Genomic DNA, 15,934 nt, shown 5'->3' with positions numbered 1-15,934 from the left:
AACATTTAAAAAGGTCTAGCGCGGCAAGGTGGCACAGTCCTGTAATCCCAGCATCTCGGGAGGCCGAGGCTGAAGGATAACAAGTTCAAGGCCAACCTCAGCAACTTGGCAAGACCCATTCTCACAATTAAAGAAATAAAAAGGGCTGGGGATGTAGCTCAGTGGTAGAATGCTTGCCCAATAAGTGCAAGATCCTGGATTCAATACGCAGTACCGCAAAACAATGACAGAACAAAACAAAACACTCTTAGTTTGCTCTTTGAGCAACCAGAAAGGACAATGCGCATGCGCACAAGACTCCGCGGGGAAAGGAGGTCTGGATGGAGAAGGGAGGTGTTGCTCCACACTGGCCTCTCACCGGCTCCGCCCCCAAAGATTTATACTTCCGCTTCCGGCAACTCACGTTTCTCTTTCTTCCTGTCTGGCTGGAAAGATGGCGTCTCGCAAGGAAGGTGCCGGCTCTACCGCCACCTCTTCCAGCTCCTCTGCGGGCGTGGTTGGGAAAGGCAAAGGCAAAGGCGGCCCTGGAGATTCGGCCGTGAAGCAAGTACAGATAGATGGCTTGGTGAGTGAACTTCCGTCACCACAGACCCACGTGGGGAGTGCAGTTCCCAGCTTGATCGCTCCCGACCTGCTCTTGCTGCCTTCCCTTTCGGCTTCGTGAGGCCGGGCCCAGATTTTCCCCTAGTACTCTTCTCTTCCTTTTTCACTTTTTGTTCCGCAGACGCTACAGCCACCTTGTCTTCTGATGGGGCAGTTGGGGGCCGAGAAAAGGAGCGAAAGCGTGTATGTGACACATACTTGAGGTCTTGTTTTGAGATGTCTGGGAAAGGGGAGTTGGAAATCAGGCTTCTGGGCACAAGCAGTTGCCCGAAGTTATGGAGAAGGATTTAGGACCCTAGTTTAGGGCTCTGAAAAGGAGAGAGTGAGGGAAACCACATTGCTTCTTGCCTGGGCTTATGACACCTGTTGCTTCTCAAGAAGAGATTTATCTTGTAGTCACTCTTTTGAGTCTGTAGTTCAGCGCTTTACCTGAAATCGAATAATTGTAATTAAGTTTTTTGTGGTGTTAATTCTGAACTACATAAAATGCCTCAAAGAATAGCCTAAAATGTATTGAGTGGTTAGGATTCATGAATTAGGGCATCTTAATGGAAATACTGGATAAGGGAATGGACAGATCTAGAATGCTGTGAAATTTTATTTCTATTTGTAAGCAAAGTGCATTTGTAGAAATTTTTAGCTTTAAAAATATTTTTCCTAGTTTTCTTGAAAAAAAAAAAATCCTTTTCTCTGTTTGATCCCCCCTCCCCCGTATTGGGGGGGAGGTTTGTTATTTTTCTATTAGTGAAGACCTTAAACATTTATATTAAGGAAGTGTTTTTAAATTCATGTCCAAATTGTAGTTGCAGGAACTATGTTTAAGTGGAAATTACTGATAATTTCAATTCAGCATATAATTGAGTTTTCGAACTGACTTAAGTAAACTATTAAAAAAGGTAGTTTGGTGTTGAAGGACTCATTCAGTCTCTCAACCCTGTCATCCACTAGCTCTGGGACCTTGGCAAGGTTAACTTTTCTAAGCCTCACTTTCTTCATTTGTCAGATGGGGATGAGAACTGTCTATGACAGAGTTCTTGTTTGGAGTAAGTGAAAAAACTTACGTGGGATCTGTACTAATCACTTAAACTAGTTGGTTGTAATTGAGTTCAGTGTCTTTGGAGGGCAGAGTTTGAAAGATGCAGGCAAAAGGTTTACTTCGGAATGTTAATCTATTTCCCATAATATTTTGAACAATAATTTTTTTACTTATAGATGTTTTTGGCTTTCACTGGCTTATTGGAGGGGAGATGTGTGTTCTGCAATAAATGACATATCTTTAGAGATTGCAAATTATTGGGTGGGCTTGAATTATACTTGCAAAAGTAAATACCACTTACTCACTTAGGATATGTTTAAGTCGTTTCTTAGTAAATTTACTTAAGCTTCAAAATCATTCTTTGAATTATTTGGTTCTTTGAGCTGAAAAAGGCAACAGGTATGTGGTATAAATCTATTTGTTGGAAGTCATTATTCAGAAAATATTTTAGGACATTCTTCTAAGTGATAAGCACTTTGTAATATGGGACAATGATAAAAGCACAGCAGTATGTGTCCCTACTACTCTGAGAGAGACTGTTGAATAAAAAGATTACTGCAGGTGAACTAGACTGGAAATGTTTTGAGTTTCACAAGCTGGCAGTAGGCTTAGGAAGATCAAGAGACCTAGTCTCTTTTGTGACTTCACAAATTATTTTTTATCAGTTCTTACAATTGATTAGTGCTAAGAATTATTTTTCTTTATAAGAGATTGAAAATATTTAAATGTTGACTTATTGATTTTCTGTGAAAGATATCTTTCCAGTGATGAAAACATTCCTATCTACCTCAAAAGGGACTCTTTTTTTATTACATTACCAGGTAATTTATATTAAAAATTGGAAGCTTATCAGTGATCCTAATTCAGTCATATAAAAGAGGCCTTTAAGGTTATTTATTTTTGATTTAAGAAAAGCTCAATGAATTACCTGTTATTCACAGTACCTCTTTTTGCTTTTGTTCACTACCAGTTAGGTAAGTATTAACAAAATAAATTTTGAATACTTTTTTCATCTCTGCATACATGTGTTTTTCAGTCATTGAAACAATTTTAAGCCGCTTGATTATGATGGTAATTACAAGGTTCTTGATTCTTGATCACTCATATTTTAATCATGAGTATTTCACATAACTAGTTACCATAATTCGTCTAGAAAATGTTTAAATTGTACCTATTCAATGCCAGATACTGTGCTAGGTTTAGAGATTACTTGATTACTTGATTAACATTGTTTTCTTAGGGAAACAATATTACATATTGGCTAGAAGAATGCTGAAGGCAGACCTGGATTCAGATTTTATCATCATAATAATTATTATTGTTATTTCTGGTTCTGGGGATAGAACTCAGGGCCTCATGCATTTTAAGTACATGCTCTGGTACTGAGCTGCACTACTGCTTTCTGGATTCATATTCTTATTTGGGCAGTTAACATGACCTTGGGCAAATTATTTAAACTTTCTGGGCCTCAGGTTTATCCTTTGTAAAATGGGTATGGTGATGAAGAGGTTACCTCATAAGTTAGCTTTCAAAATTGAGAGACATGTAAGTACTTAGTAAAGTACCTGTGTAATAGTAAACAGGTTACTGTCACTGTTTTTGTTATTTTTATTAATATTACTCTTTCTCAAGTCATGCTAAATGCTACCTTTGTCAGTGTCGATTGGAATTGTAGAGAGTGTTGAACTGATAATCAGGAAACATTTTTTCTAGTCCATATCCACTAGTAATTAACAGTACTTTTATAATTGTTTTACTTGAAAGCTGCATTTCCTCATCCACAGAATGATTGACATTGTCCCTTTCAATTTTAATAGTTTATACGATTTCCTACATTCTTTCATTTTTTTCCATATCCAAATCCTGAGGATTGTCACTTGTCGCTGGCCCAGTCATTCACCATTATACCTCACAGGGTGCTTAGTCCTTATCTTTTATGTTGGCTTCTTCCTCATTACTGAATGTTGGAGAGCCTCAGGGTTTGAATTTTGATTTTTCATGAGCTTCGCTTGACATAGGTAATGTAATGAAATAGATAAACCTGTGTGCTCTGGAGCTGAGCTGCTTTGGTTTGAATCCCAGCTTGAGCTGAGTGACATTGGGTAAGTTATTTAATCTCTTCGTATCTCATTTTCCCTGAGTTGTTTTGAGAATTAAAATGGACTCCCTGTGTCAATAACTAGAATATCCCTTCTCCTGACTTTAAATATTATATATTCTGATAACTCCTAGATTTTTATTTCTTGTCAGACATTACTCTCATTTGACATCTCTGTTTGGATACCTCATAGGCATCCTAAATTGAGCATGTTTGAAACAGAATTATTAAATATTTCTTCTTCCTCTCACCCCCTCATTGTTCTTATCTCAGTCTCTTCCATCTTTGTCAATAGAATTGCCATCTATTCTCATCTCCATTTGTCCTTTTTCTTCTGCAGTCAATACAAATTCTGTTATTTTACTGCCAAAATATATTAAATCCATCTGTCTTTCCCACTTATATGCCACCAACCTTATATACTTAGAATGAAATCCTGGCTTCCTATTGTGGTATTCAAGCTTCTGTTTTTGTTTTGTTTTGTTTTTTCCTTTTCCATACTCACTCACTCCTTTCCTTCCTTCCTTAATTCCTCCCTTCCCGCCCTTCTCTCCCTTCTTTCCTTCCCTCTCTCCCTCCCTCTCTCCCTCCACTGGGGATTGAACCCAGGGCTCCTTGACCACTGAGCCACATCCTCAGCTCTTTTTTTATATTTTATTTAGAGACAGGGTCTTGCTGAGTTGCTTAGGCTTTACTAAATTGCTGAGACTGAACTCTCAATCTTTCTTCCTTAGCTTCCTGAGCTGCTGAGATTTACAGGCATGTGATACCATGTCCAGCCAACTCTATACTTTCTTCTAGGCTGCAGTCACAAGAACTTTTTTAGTTCCTTGTTTTTGCCACTCATAATACTTTTAAATATTTCTTTCTCCTTCGTGGCTACTTTTGATTCTTTGTTCTCAGTTTTAACATCACCATCTCTAGAAAAGCCGTGTCTAACAGCCCTATCAGAATAACTTTTCTCCCTATCACACCACCCTATATTTTCTTCATTTTCCAAAACCTGTAACTGTCTTGTTTGTTTCCTTATGTGTCTTCTCTACCAGCATGTAAGCTGCTTAGGGTATGGAGTATACTTTCTACTTGTTGTATCCCTAGAGCAGAACTTGTTAACTGGCATATAGTAAAAAAAGTTAATAAATACATGATTCTGTTTTATTTGGTGCAATTCCTAAAGTCCTGATATCTTACATACATTATTTTAATGATGTCTTGAGTATTTTTTCTTGGTTATCTTCAGTCCTCTTCATACTTTCATTGAAACATTCATTTAATGTCAGGGTTCATTACTTCCTTCACTATTTGTGGTGACTTTCCAGTGAATGCAAGACCCATCAAGATGTTCTTGTTTCTTGCTTCTCTGTTTAGGTTTATTTCTTACTCTTCCCAAGCTTCATAAGAACTGTACATTGTAGCTGCACAGGTCTTTTTCACTTTTCCTTGAATAAATCACTCACAGTTTTTCTATTTTATGTTCATTAAGTTTTTTTTCTGTTCCAAATCCTACTTCTCTTATTGTCATGTATTGAATAAAAATGTGACTTGATGGACTTATTCCATTTTCTAAATTCATTGTATAGTTTAATTTGAATCTGTGTGCTCCAGATGTGTTCTATTCTTGATTCATTTAACAAATAATTTATGGATTGCCTGTTATATGCCAGATCTAGCTTTATTAGATGCTGTTGATACTGATGAGAAAGATTGCTATGATCCCTACTCTTATGATCATTCTCAGCCATAAATAAGCATGGAGGATTCCAGAGATAAATTTTATACTATATTTAGCCTGATATTTGATTACATTTATACCTGGCATATTAATAGCAGCGTATACCAATTTTTCTTCTTGTATTCTTCTCCTCCTTTCCTGCCTTTAATTCTGTCACATCAGCTCTTCAGTATCTGTAATATTTCCTTTCCCAGATTGAAAATTTCAGCTCTTTTTTTAGTTCCTTATGTTCTTTTCTTGGCCTTCATTTTTTTCCTGTTGAAATCAAAGAACCATCTGTATTTGTAGTTTTTCATTCTTTTCATTTCATTACTATTAGAATCTGCCATCATCAGTTCCCTGAATTAATTTTTTTGAAAAAAGATCAATAACATTAGCAAAGAACTATCAATGATATAAATATATCAGATAGGCAAAATAGTGTTTATATTATATAATTTAAATAATCACAAAATAAAAATTGTTAACTATCTTTCAACTTGAAAAATAGAATGTTGAGAATATCTTTGAAGCTTTTCTTCCCTTTTTCATTCCTTCCTCTCCTTTCTCTTCAATTTATGTTAAAAACTGTTGTGAGCTTTCTTTTAATGATTTCTTTATAACTTCACAAGAGTGTTTCTAAACAAATTAAGTTTTGACTATTTATATGAATAAATGATTAAAATATGAATTAAGTTGTATAATTTCTCTTTCTCATGTTTTGAATCTCTATTTCAAATCATGATTGTTAAGTTTTAGGGATGTTCCTTGTTAGCTTTACTAAGTAGTGTCAAATTATTTTCCTAAGCAGTTGTACCACTTAACATTTGTTCCCAGTAGTGTATGAAAAGATCCATTGTTCTACATCTCTTTTACCTTTGATGTGGCTAGACTTCTATTCTTTCTACTCCAATAAATTAGAATAGTACCACTCATGATTGTCCTTTCCAGTAGACTTGTGTCTCTTGCAAGAGTCTGTGGTATACCATTGTGGAATAGAAGAGTGGATCTTTATTCTAGTTAAGCGGTCTCCTTGTTCCTAGACAAGATCAAGCTAATTCTTTCTATTGTACTTTTCATGTAAAACTCAATTCACTTTCTCAGGACAGTTTGAATCCTACCCTTCTTAGGTTCATTAGCTCCTCTACTCCAGGTGTGGTCCATGCACCAGTAAGATGCAGAATAACATTGGCCTGACCTGAGAGCTTGTTAGAAATGCAGACCAAAAGTATCATAAATTCTCAACCTTCTCTCTGGACTTGAGTCAGATTATTTGTGGCATATTGCTTGAGAAACACTTGCTCTGGTTCATATTGAGTTCCTTTCCTTGAACTTTTTATAATTGATAACAGCATGTATTATTCATCTTTGTGATCAGACATGTTAATTACCTTTCTCAATTGAATGATAACTACTTTGAAGGCTGAGGTGTAATATATTTGTGTCCTCCGTCTTTCCAGTGCTAAACGCCCATTGCCTTTAACAACTGTTACCTTCTAAAATGATAGGTTTGATGATGGACCGTTTCTGGAACACAGGTTGAATAGTTCTGCTGTCAGGCGCAGAGAGATTGTTTGAATTATTTTGTTGCAATTGTTCATTCTCTCAATTATCATATGGTACACAGTAACAGATTTATTTTATTGTTTGTTAACACTTTATTTTGCAAGTAAAAATTCATCATGAGTAAAAAAAAATTGTTACCTTTTAAGCTTTATTTTCTCATATTTGTAAGAAGTCATCTTATTGTTTAACATATATGTTAGTTTATTATTAGTTACCTCTTCCTGCAATTTTGTAAATAAGACCAAGTATGTTATTAATTAATGGGAAAGCCCAAGTTACATATACCTATTGTCATTTAGTTGTCACTTCATGTCATCTCATTTGGGCCGTTGTTATTCTCTGAACTTCTGGTTTACTTGTTGCCTGTTTGTTTCCTCACTCTAGAATATCAGCTTCCTGAGAGCAGGATCTGTGTCAGGTTTGTTTACTGCATTATTTCCAAGTATCTAGAACAGGGTCTGAAATGTAGGAGGCTCTCAGACAATGAATGAATTAATATAATTCTGTTTTGGAAGTTTTATTAAAAATGAATCAGGAAACTGAGTAAATCCTTTGTAGGATAATAGGGTTAATAGTATATTGGTGAGAAAGGAGCACACAATTGAGGATATTTAGGAAACTAGTTATAAGCTTGCTCATATTTCATCTTTTTATGCATTGGATTTTTATCTTTAAGAAAATCATTTATGTAAATTGAGCACCCAGTATTTACAAGACCCTGCATAAGAATGTTTAACTAGATTTTTAATCTGATCCTCTCTGCAACTTTGGGGATAAATGTTATATCTGTCTTCCTGACTTAATGGCTATTCAGATCTATATGAAAATGTTGGGGCCAGTATTTCATGAACTGAGATATATAATTCAGACTTGTAAAGGGCTTGTGCCAAACTTAACACATGCATCCATGTAAACTTTTTTGTAATACTGTATGAAGTTAGAGAGTAGGTAATACCTTATTAAGTTCTGTGAAATGAAAACTCTTGTCTGAAATCCTAATCTCAAGTAAATATAGTTTGGCTTTCATTTTAATGTTTTAACAACAACAACAAAAATTATGTGACTCTTGTTTCTTTATTTCAGTTTTCTGGTTTTAGTGGAGAATAACTAGGCTATTTCACATATGAGTTTTTCTCTCCTTCCTTCCTTCCTTCCTTCCTTCCTTCCCTCCCTCCCTCCCTCCCTCCCTCCCTCCCTCCCTCCCTTCCTTCCTTCCCTCCCTCCCTCCCTCCCTCCCTCCCTCCCTTTCTTTTATTTAAGGAGAGGTACTGGGGATTGAACTCAGGGGCACTTAACCACTGAGCCATATCCCCAGCTGGATTTTGTGTTTTATTTAGAGACAGGGTCTCACTGAGTCCATAGTGCCCCACTTGCTGAGGCTGGCTTTCAGCTCACTGAAGTTCAAAGCCTCTGGAGCTGCTGGGATTATAGGTGTGGGCCACTGAGCCCAGCTCATTCACATATGATTTTTCGTTCAGATAATTTGAAAGTCAAACACCAAAGATTTTACATTTTAGCCATTTCAATGATAAATCCTTCTGATGTATATTGTAATTTTCTGCCATTATAGGCAGAGAATATTGAGCATAATCTCACTTTTTTTGTGACTTAGTATTATCGTTAAGAATATAAATTATTGACCCGCATTGGACAATATTTCTCAAAAATCCTGTTGGGTGAACCAAAGGGGAGGCAGGAGGGGAGAGAGAGGAGAAAAACTGGGTAATAAAGTTTACCAAATTATACTAGGACCATGTATAAATGTATTACATCTCCAGTTTTATAGATAATTGTAACATCTCAATTAAAAAAAAAAAACTAAATAGAAGGAAGACCAGTAGAGTTGAGGAGGTGATCAGGGGCAGGGAGAAAGAGAAAGAACGGGGGTCATCGTGGGAATTAACTTGGAGAAAACTGTTAGATGTGTTTATGAGTATGTCAAAATGAACCTATTATGTATAACTATAATGCACTAAAAATTTAAAAAAGAAGAACAAATTCCAAAGGGTAGTCCTAGACATGTATATAATAAATATTCCCTGTCATTGAATTTAGGTTGGTTGCTTTTTCTTCCCCCCTACCCCGCGGTGCCGGTGAACCCAGGGCCTTGTGCTTGACATGCTATATCCCCAGCTCTTGGTTTGTTGCTTTTTGTTATTAAATTTATCTGTCTCTTATACCTTTTACTCCTAGCGTTTTATTTACTGTGAATAAAAAACCATTTAAGCATTCTTGTTAGGATTTTTTTCTAACCTTAGAGTAAGTACACTCTTGAATGAGGATTAAATTAAGTACACAGTCTGACATCTTGACTGCTTAGTTTTATTATTTGCTTAGACAAGTAAGATGTTATTACTTGTAAATAAGTTTTTATAAAAGAAAAAAGCATTTGACATGTTATTGTATCTTAATATACCTCCATTAGGCTGATAAGAGTAGTATTATTTGTATTATACATATTCACCCTCTTATGGAAGCTGAGTACCTTTTCAAAGACATAGTGCAACTTATCCTAGAGCTTGAATTCAGATCATGTCTTGTTGTTCTTAATTCATTTTGTCTTCCATTATTACATGTTTCATACATTTTAAGGACTTGATGTTTATTTTTATGCGCCAGGTACTATATATATACTACTTGATTTACAGTGGGATTATTTCCTGATAAACCCGTTGTAAATTGAAAATATGCTAAGTTGAAAATATGCAAAGTCAAAATCGCATGTATACACCCATTCTGCTGAACATCCAGGATTAGCAACACGGTATACTGTAGCCTGTTTGTTATTTATGCTCTTGATGACCTAACTGCCTGACTGGGAGAAGGGCTCACTGCTGCTACCCAGCATTGTGACAAAGTGTCTCACCACACATCTCTAACTCGTGAAAAGATAAAAATTAGAAGTTTGAATAACTGCTATCACTTTTTACTGCTTTTACACCATTGTACAATTGAAAATTTGTAAGTGGAACCATCAGTACTAGATTATAGCATTGAAATCATAAAAACTCTGATATTTAGGGGCCATTATTATTCCCATTTTATAAATGAGGAAACTCAGATAAACAGATTTATGTGACTTGATTAATGTCAAGATGAGAGAAGTAGAAACCATAAGTTGAACACAAAATAATGCAGTGTTCCTTGTTAGGGTGTTGGAAAGTATATTTTCTAAAACATAGGTCTCTTAAGTCTGATCAAATTTTCTAACTTTTACTTTATATATCTGCCAACCTTCCTTAGATGAAAGCTTCTGATTTTAGCATTTACATGGAAATTTGGTTGCATTTGCTTTCAATTCGAAATTAGTTAATAATTTTGTTTTGGTAAATATTTATCATACTTTGGGATTTTATTTGGCAAGGTATGAGATACAGTATTTCAAGGGAAGATAACTTTATTATTTTTCCTGTAGAAGATCTTTTTTTTTACTTTTAGAAGATCATTCTATAAAGTGTTATACCCAGTGAAGATTTAATAGCAGAGTACAGTGTAATTTACATACCCACTTATTTGGTGATAAACTGTTATTGTTTTACCAAAACTGAATACCTGAATATACTGGAGTAGTATGCTGTATTTTTGTTAATATTAGTATCAAGTCCAAGCATAGAAGGAAAAAAAAAAATGGGATTCAGAAAAGTAGTGGTGACTTATTATTAGTGAAAATATGAAAATCACCTGTATTTCTTTCATCACCTTTATTTTTGACAAACTTTTAAAATTTTTGTATTCTTCCAAAGTAGTATATAAACTACTGCATCCATAAGTGGCACAGCTCTGCATGTATCCTGATGATTATGTAAATTTTTTCTACCTTATATTTCTATACTTCTATCCCTGTTCTCAACTAGTTTCATTTGATGTACATGGCCACTGTTTACCTTTGACACAGTACAAATATGCTAAATAAATTTTTAGAAAGAAAAACTATCTAAGAACATCACAAAAATCCACAAGGAAGAAAGTTTTAAAGCTTTTGACATGCAGTTGGGTAACACCATTATGATTTGGTGTTTGATTTCTTGTGTTTTTCCAATGCTTAACAAATACATAGAAATTGAAAGTCTTCATTTTTAAAATTAAGTGTGCATGTTAGTATGTTTGTTGTAGTGATTTAATTCAGTAAATACTTTTTTTTATTAGTGATACCCCTATCTGGAAAAGTTTCAGGCTTCTGATTTCATCTTTGATTGTTCTTTGAGGTTTTCTTTAGATTCTCCTAAGATCACTTACTTTTGTCCTTTTATTATTGTATTGTCTGTGCTATTCATTTCTAGCTCTCCTTTCTTAACTATTGCAAAAGCCTCATGTAACTGCCTCACAGGCTCGATTTTGTACTTGACCATCACACATGATACTAATTATCCAGTAGGAATAACTGTAGTCCTAAAACTCAAAAACCGTTTGGAAAATCACTATTCTACACAAAATAAAATCAAGCGTTATTGCCTGATATTCAAGGTCCTTTTGCGTTTTCAGCTCTCAGGTGAGAACTTGTAGCCACTATTTTTAAGTCTGGTTTAATGGTAGCCTTTCAAACTGTTAAAACCACAGTATTTTCCTTTTGGAGAGAGGAAAAAAAAAAAAAAAAAACACATTACATTTTATACAGAAATGTATAATCTTCAAGAATGGAGGAAGGAGGGACTGTATAGAGGGAAAAGAGGGGTGGGGGGGAAGGAAAAAATAACAGAATGAGTCAAACATCATTACCCTATGTAAATGTACGATTATGCAAATGGTATGCTGTTACTCCATGTACAAACAGAAACAACATGTATCCCATTTGTTTACAATAAAAATAAATAAAAAAAAAAAGAAATGTATAATCTTCATTATACATTCTGAAGGATTTCTTGACCAGAAAGATGAATAGACCTTATGGGCTTACTATAGTAACTTTTTTTCTTTTTTCTTTTTTTTTTTGTACCAGGGATTGAACCACTGAGCCACATCCCCAGCTCTTTTTTATATTTTATTTAGAGACAGGGTGTTGCTGGAGTTACTTAGGGCCTTGCTGAGTTGCTGAGGCTGGCTTTGAACTCAGGATCCTCCTGCCTCACCCTCCCAAGCCAGGATTACAGGCGTGTGCCACCATGCCTGGCTATAAATACTTTTTATACTGTAAAGTAGAAGCGCTTTTAATCTATTGAGCCTGTTTAATTAAAGCCAATAAATACACTTGGTGATACATGCACATGCTACACAAATAAAAAGACAAAAGAAAAGGTAATAAAAAGAAACTCTCATCCCTGTTAATATATCCCCACCCTTTTTTATTTTTAGATGGAATCTTGCTAAATTGCCAAGACTGACCTCAAACTTGGGATTCTCCTGCCTCAGCCTCCCGAATAGCTTGGAAATTATAGGTGTGTGCTACCACACCTGGCCCACAGTTATTCTTTTTAAATCCGCCCCTCCTGCCAATCTATTTTAGCAAATACTACCCCCCTTTTAAGGGTGCAGAAACATGATAATTGAAGACCCCAAATCACATAAAGGTTTTTTATTTAAGTAGTGGTCAGTGCTCTTGGATATAATAAAATCAAATGTGTTAGGAAGTAGATAATTCATAGCAGTTCTGATTTTTTTTTTTTGGTGGGGGGAGAGGAAAATCAGTTTTGTTTCAGCTAAGCCTTTTTATCATTCATTTCACTTTAGAAAAATTATCTTGCCAGCTGCACATGGGAAAATTTGTAGGTTGATTGTGTGTGTGTGTGGTGTAGATAATAAAAGTGGAAACTTAAACATCCTTAGCAGTTAACTTTTAAATTGTGATTGTGTATTTGTATATTTAATCGCATCATTATACTTTCCCAGGAGGAATTTTTATGAGACAAGTAGCATTTTTTGAATTTCTTGAAAATGTGTTTCCCTTTTGCCCCTTTTCTCAACAATTATTAGTCTATTAAAATTTAAAAATGTGGAGCATCGATGATCATTTGGTCCAAGAAAATAATAATGAAATGTGCCTTTTTGAACTGAAATATTATAGAGGTGATGTTGATTAAGTATATTGGAGCATTGTAACTAATCCCATGTGTGTCAAGGGCTAACTATCTTTTTTCCCCCTGTTGAAGTTACTTAAATTTTTTTACATCAAAACTTAGCCGCAGTGATTTAAATCCCATTTATTATTTGACTCAGCCAGTTATGAAATGGAACCCCTATCCCACTTGAACCATAAAATGTGTTAAATTTAAGACTAATGCAGTTTTCTGCTTTTTGAATTCACATTTTGGCAATAACTACCTTCTTTGTTCAGTGTTAGAAAAAATGATCTAGGTTTAACCAAATAAGAAAACTGCCAAGTTCACAGATCAGTCAGTGAATGAAGCCAGAATTAAATGAAAGTCTAGATATTGACTTTACAGAATATGCTAAGGGGAGATTTTGTGGCATTACATTTTCTTTGAGAATAAAAGTTTTCTACAGTAATAACTGTTCCTTGACAGTGATTGATGTGAGAAATTGATGCTATGGGCCTTACCTCCCAGAAGCTGTAAAATTGGAGTAAAGCCAACTATGAATTGTGCATCCTGTCTGACCCCTTTTTCAACTAGCCAGCAACTGGTGCAGTTTGGGCTTTGATTTTTATTTCAAAAAGAAACCCTTGGAGTGGACCTTGCCTTTTGTTTTAAGATGATGATCTTTTAAAAGGAAATTATATATACATACCTGCACACATATCAGATATTTTGAATAAATCAGTTTAAATTGTATTCTTAACTTTTGAATGCAAATTTAGAAAATCTTGTCCTGAAACTGTCTGGTTTTTATAAGATTTATGAGAGATAACTCTAGGATAAATTTTGTTAGGTGATTGGTTTTTAATAAGTTATAACTTGCATCTTAGTAGGCTGAAAAATCTCTGAGGAATTGATGATGAACATGCTGGTCAGTACCCACACGTCAGAATTGTGAGTGTACTTGGCATATTTTAGTCACTTATTATTCATTGGATGGGCAGATGAATGGATGAGTGAATGAGAATAGGTGCACTGATTGTTGTAATAATGTCCTTTATTATGGTGGTAGTTAATATTTACTGAACTTCCTAGGCATTGGGTACAGGGTATTTTGGGTTGATTAGTTTTTAATCTGTGCAGTAGTGGTAGGAGATAGATATTGTCTGCTTTGTTCTGTAGGAGGGAAGTGAGGCTAGGATAGATAAGGTGTTCTTAGGCCACAGAGCTGTGTCTTAAGCTTTATTTTGTATTCTGGTGTCCAGTCTCTTAACTATGCTACTTTTGCTGTTTTAATAGGTCAGAAGATTTTATAGTCAGAAGATTTTAGTTTTAAGCTTTTAACTAAAGCTTTTTTTCACAAATAATAAGAATTTCTAGAATTACTCTGTACTAGACAACAGAGGGAAGATGGTGCTTAGAGGCTTGAATGCCAGGTAGGCTTTCAGCTGGGCCACTCACTGGATAAACATTTTACTCTTAACTTTGACTTAGCGGATAGTTCAAAGGAATGCTTTGTTGCTGAAATAAATTTGCTTTTACTCCTTAAAAATTAAAATTTTAAAGTAGTATTAGAGCTAAGAAAGTAATGGTCTGACCCCTGTGGAGAAGAGTATGTCTATCATCACCTGTAGAAATGCAGAGCTCTTAATCCCAGCTCTTCAGGAGGCTGAGCAGGAAGCTCTTCAGGCTATCTTGGGTAACTTAATGAGACTGTCTCAAAAAATAAAAAAGGGCTGTGGGTGTAACTCAGTGTAGAGCATCCTTGGGTTTAATAATCAATACCTGCCACCCCCCAAAAAAAAAGGTGATAGAGAAAAACATAAGCTTAATAGTCAACACAGTTTGACGTTCACATCTATTGAGAATGGTGTATTTTGAGAGACTTTATATTTGTGACAAATTAAGAAGTGTTTGATTTTTGAACATTCAGTATTAAACTTCTGGAGATAAAGAATTATTTACCTTCTAATATTGCAGGTTCTGTGGTATGCAAAGTGTGGGTTATGGTTTGTGAACACTGGTCTGTGAGATAAGCATAGGATTGAAATTGAGTCATTAGAAACTTTTATAGCAGTTTGGTACAGCTGTGATAGCTTAATGTGTGATCCTTGTACTTGTGTTCACTGTTTCTTTAAAAATTTTTACTTTCCTAGTAACTGTAGTATTGGTCTGTGATGGACTGGGGGAAAATAGGTTATTCACTGATAACTAGGGAAGCATTGTTATAAACTATTTTCATACTTGTTTTAGTAATAGCTTCTTCCTGTAACTAGGGTAATAATATTTAATAGAACCATATCTAAAGTAAGTAGTCTTGTAAACAATGCCAAAACATTTAAGGGAACTTAAGGTTTATGTTTTATTACATGAATTTGTTGAAATTACCAAACGTGTATACATTTTTAGGAATCTGTCAGTGCAAAACTGAAAACCTTGAAAAAGATACAGATATATTATTATGTTTGTGAATGGAATACAAAAGTTTCTGACATTTTATATAAGTTGTAAATGAGACCAATATTGAAGTACCCCTTAAAAGTGAAGAATAAGGAGCTGCAGTTGTAGCTCAGTGGTAGAGCGCTTACCTAGCTTGTGTGAGGCACTGGGTTCAATCCTTAGCACTACATAAAAACATAATAAACTAAAGATATTTTAAAAAATAAAATAAAGTTAGTAGCCTCATGACCCAGGGGTGGTACTTGCCTGCAGTCCCAACAATCTGGGAGGTTAAGACAGGAAGATTCTAAATTCAAGGCCAGTCTTATCAGATTGGCCAGACCCTATTTCAAAATTGAAAAGAGCTGGGGATTTAGCTTAGTGTTAGAACACCCCTTTGTTCATTCCCCTCTACTACTGCCAAAAACAAAGCAAAACAAAACACGCAAACTTCACTAAAGTAGTAGTGTGATCACTAAATACCACTAGATCTACGTCATTTTAAAATTGTT

At 35.1% G+C, this 15,934-nt stretch overlaps 1 protein-coding gene across 2 annotated transcripts in view; it reads left to right on the top strand.

Annotated features, from left to right (window-relative positions):
- The first annotated feature begins 400 nt into the window (after window positions 1-400).
- EIF3H (eukaryotic translation initiation factor 3 subunit H) overlaps window positions 401-15,934 on the top strand; it is a 97,326-nt gene continuing 81,792 nt past the window's right edge. For both annotated transcript variants that reach the window (XM_079142093.1, XM_079142094.1), the window contains exon 1: window positions 401-565. In XM_079142093.1, the coding sequence (XP_078998219.1) occupies window positions 434-565 (132 nt within the window). In that variant the 5' untranslated portion in view covers window positions 401-433. The remainder of the gene's footprint in view (window positions 566-15,934) is intronic.

Source organism: Sciurus vulgaris (genome assembly GCF_902686455.1).
Source record: "Sciurus vulgaris genome assembly, chromosome: 1".
Lineage (NCBI taxonomy): Eukaryota > Metazoa > Chordata > Mammalia > Rodentia > Sciuridae > Sciurus > Sciurus vulgaris.
The sequence above is the reverse complement of the archived record's forward strand: the minus strand, read 5'-3'. Positions and strand labels throughout refer to the sequence as shown.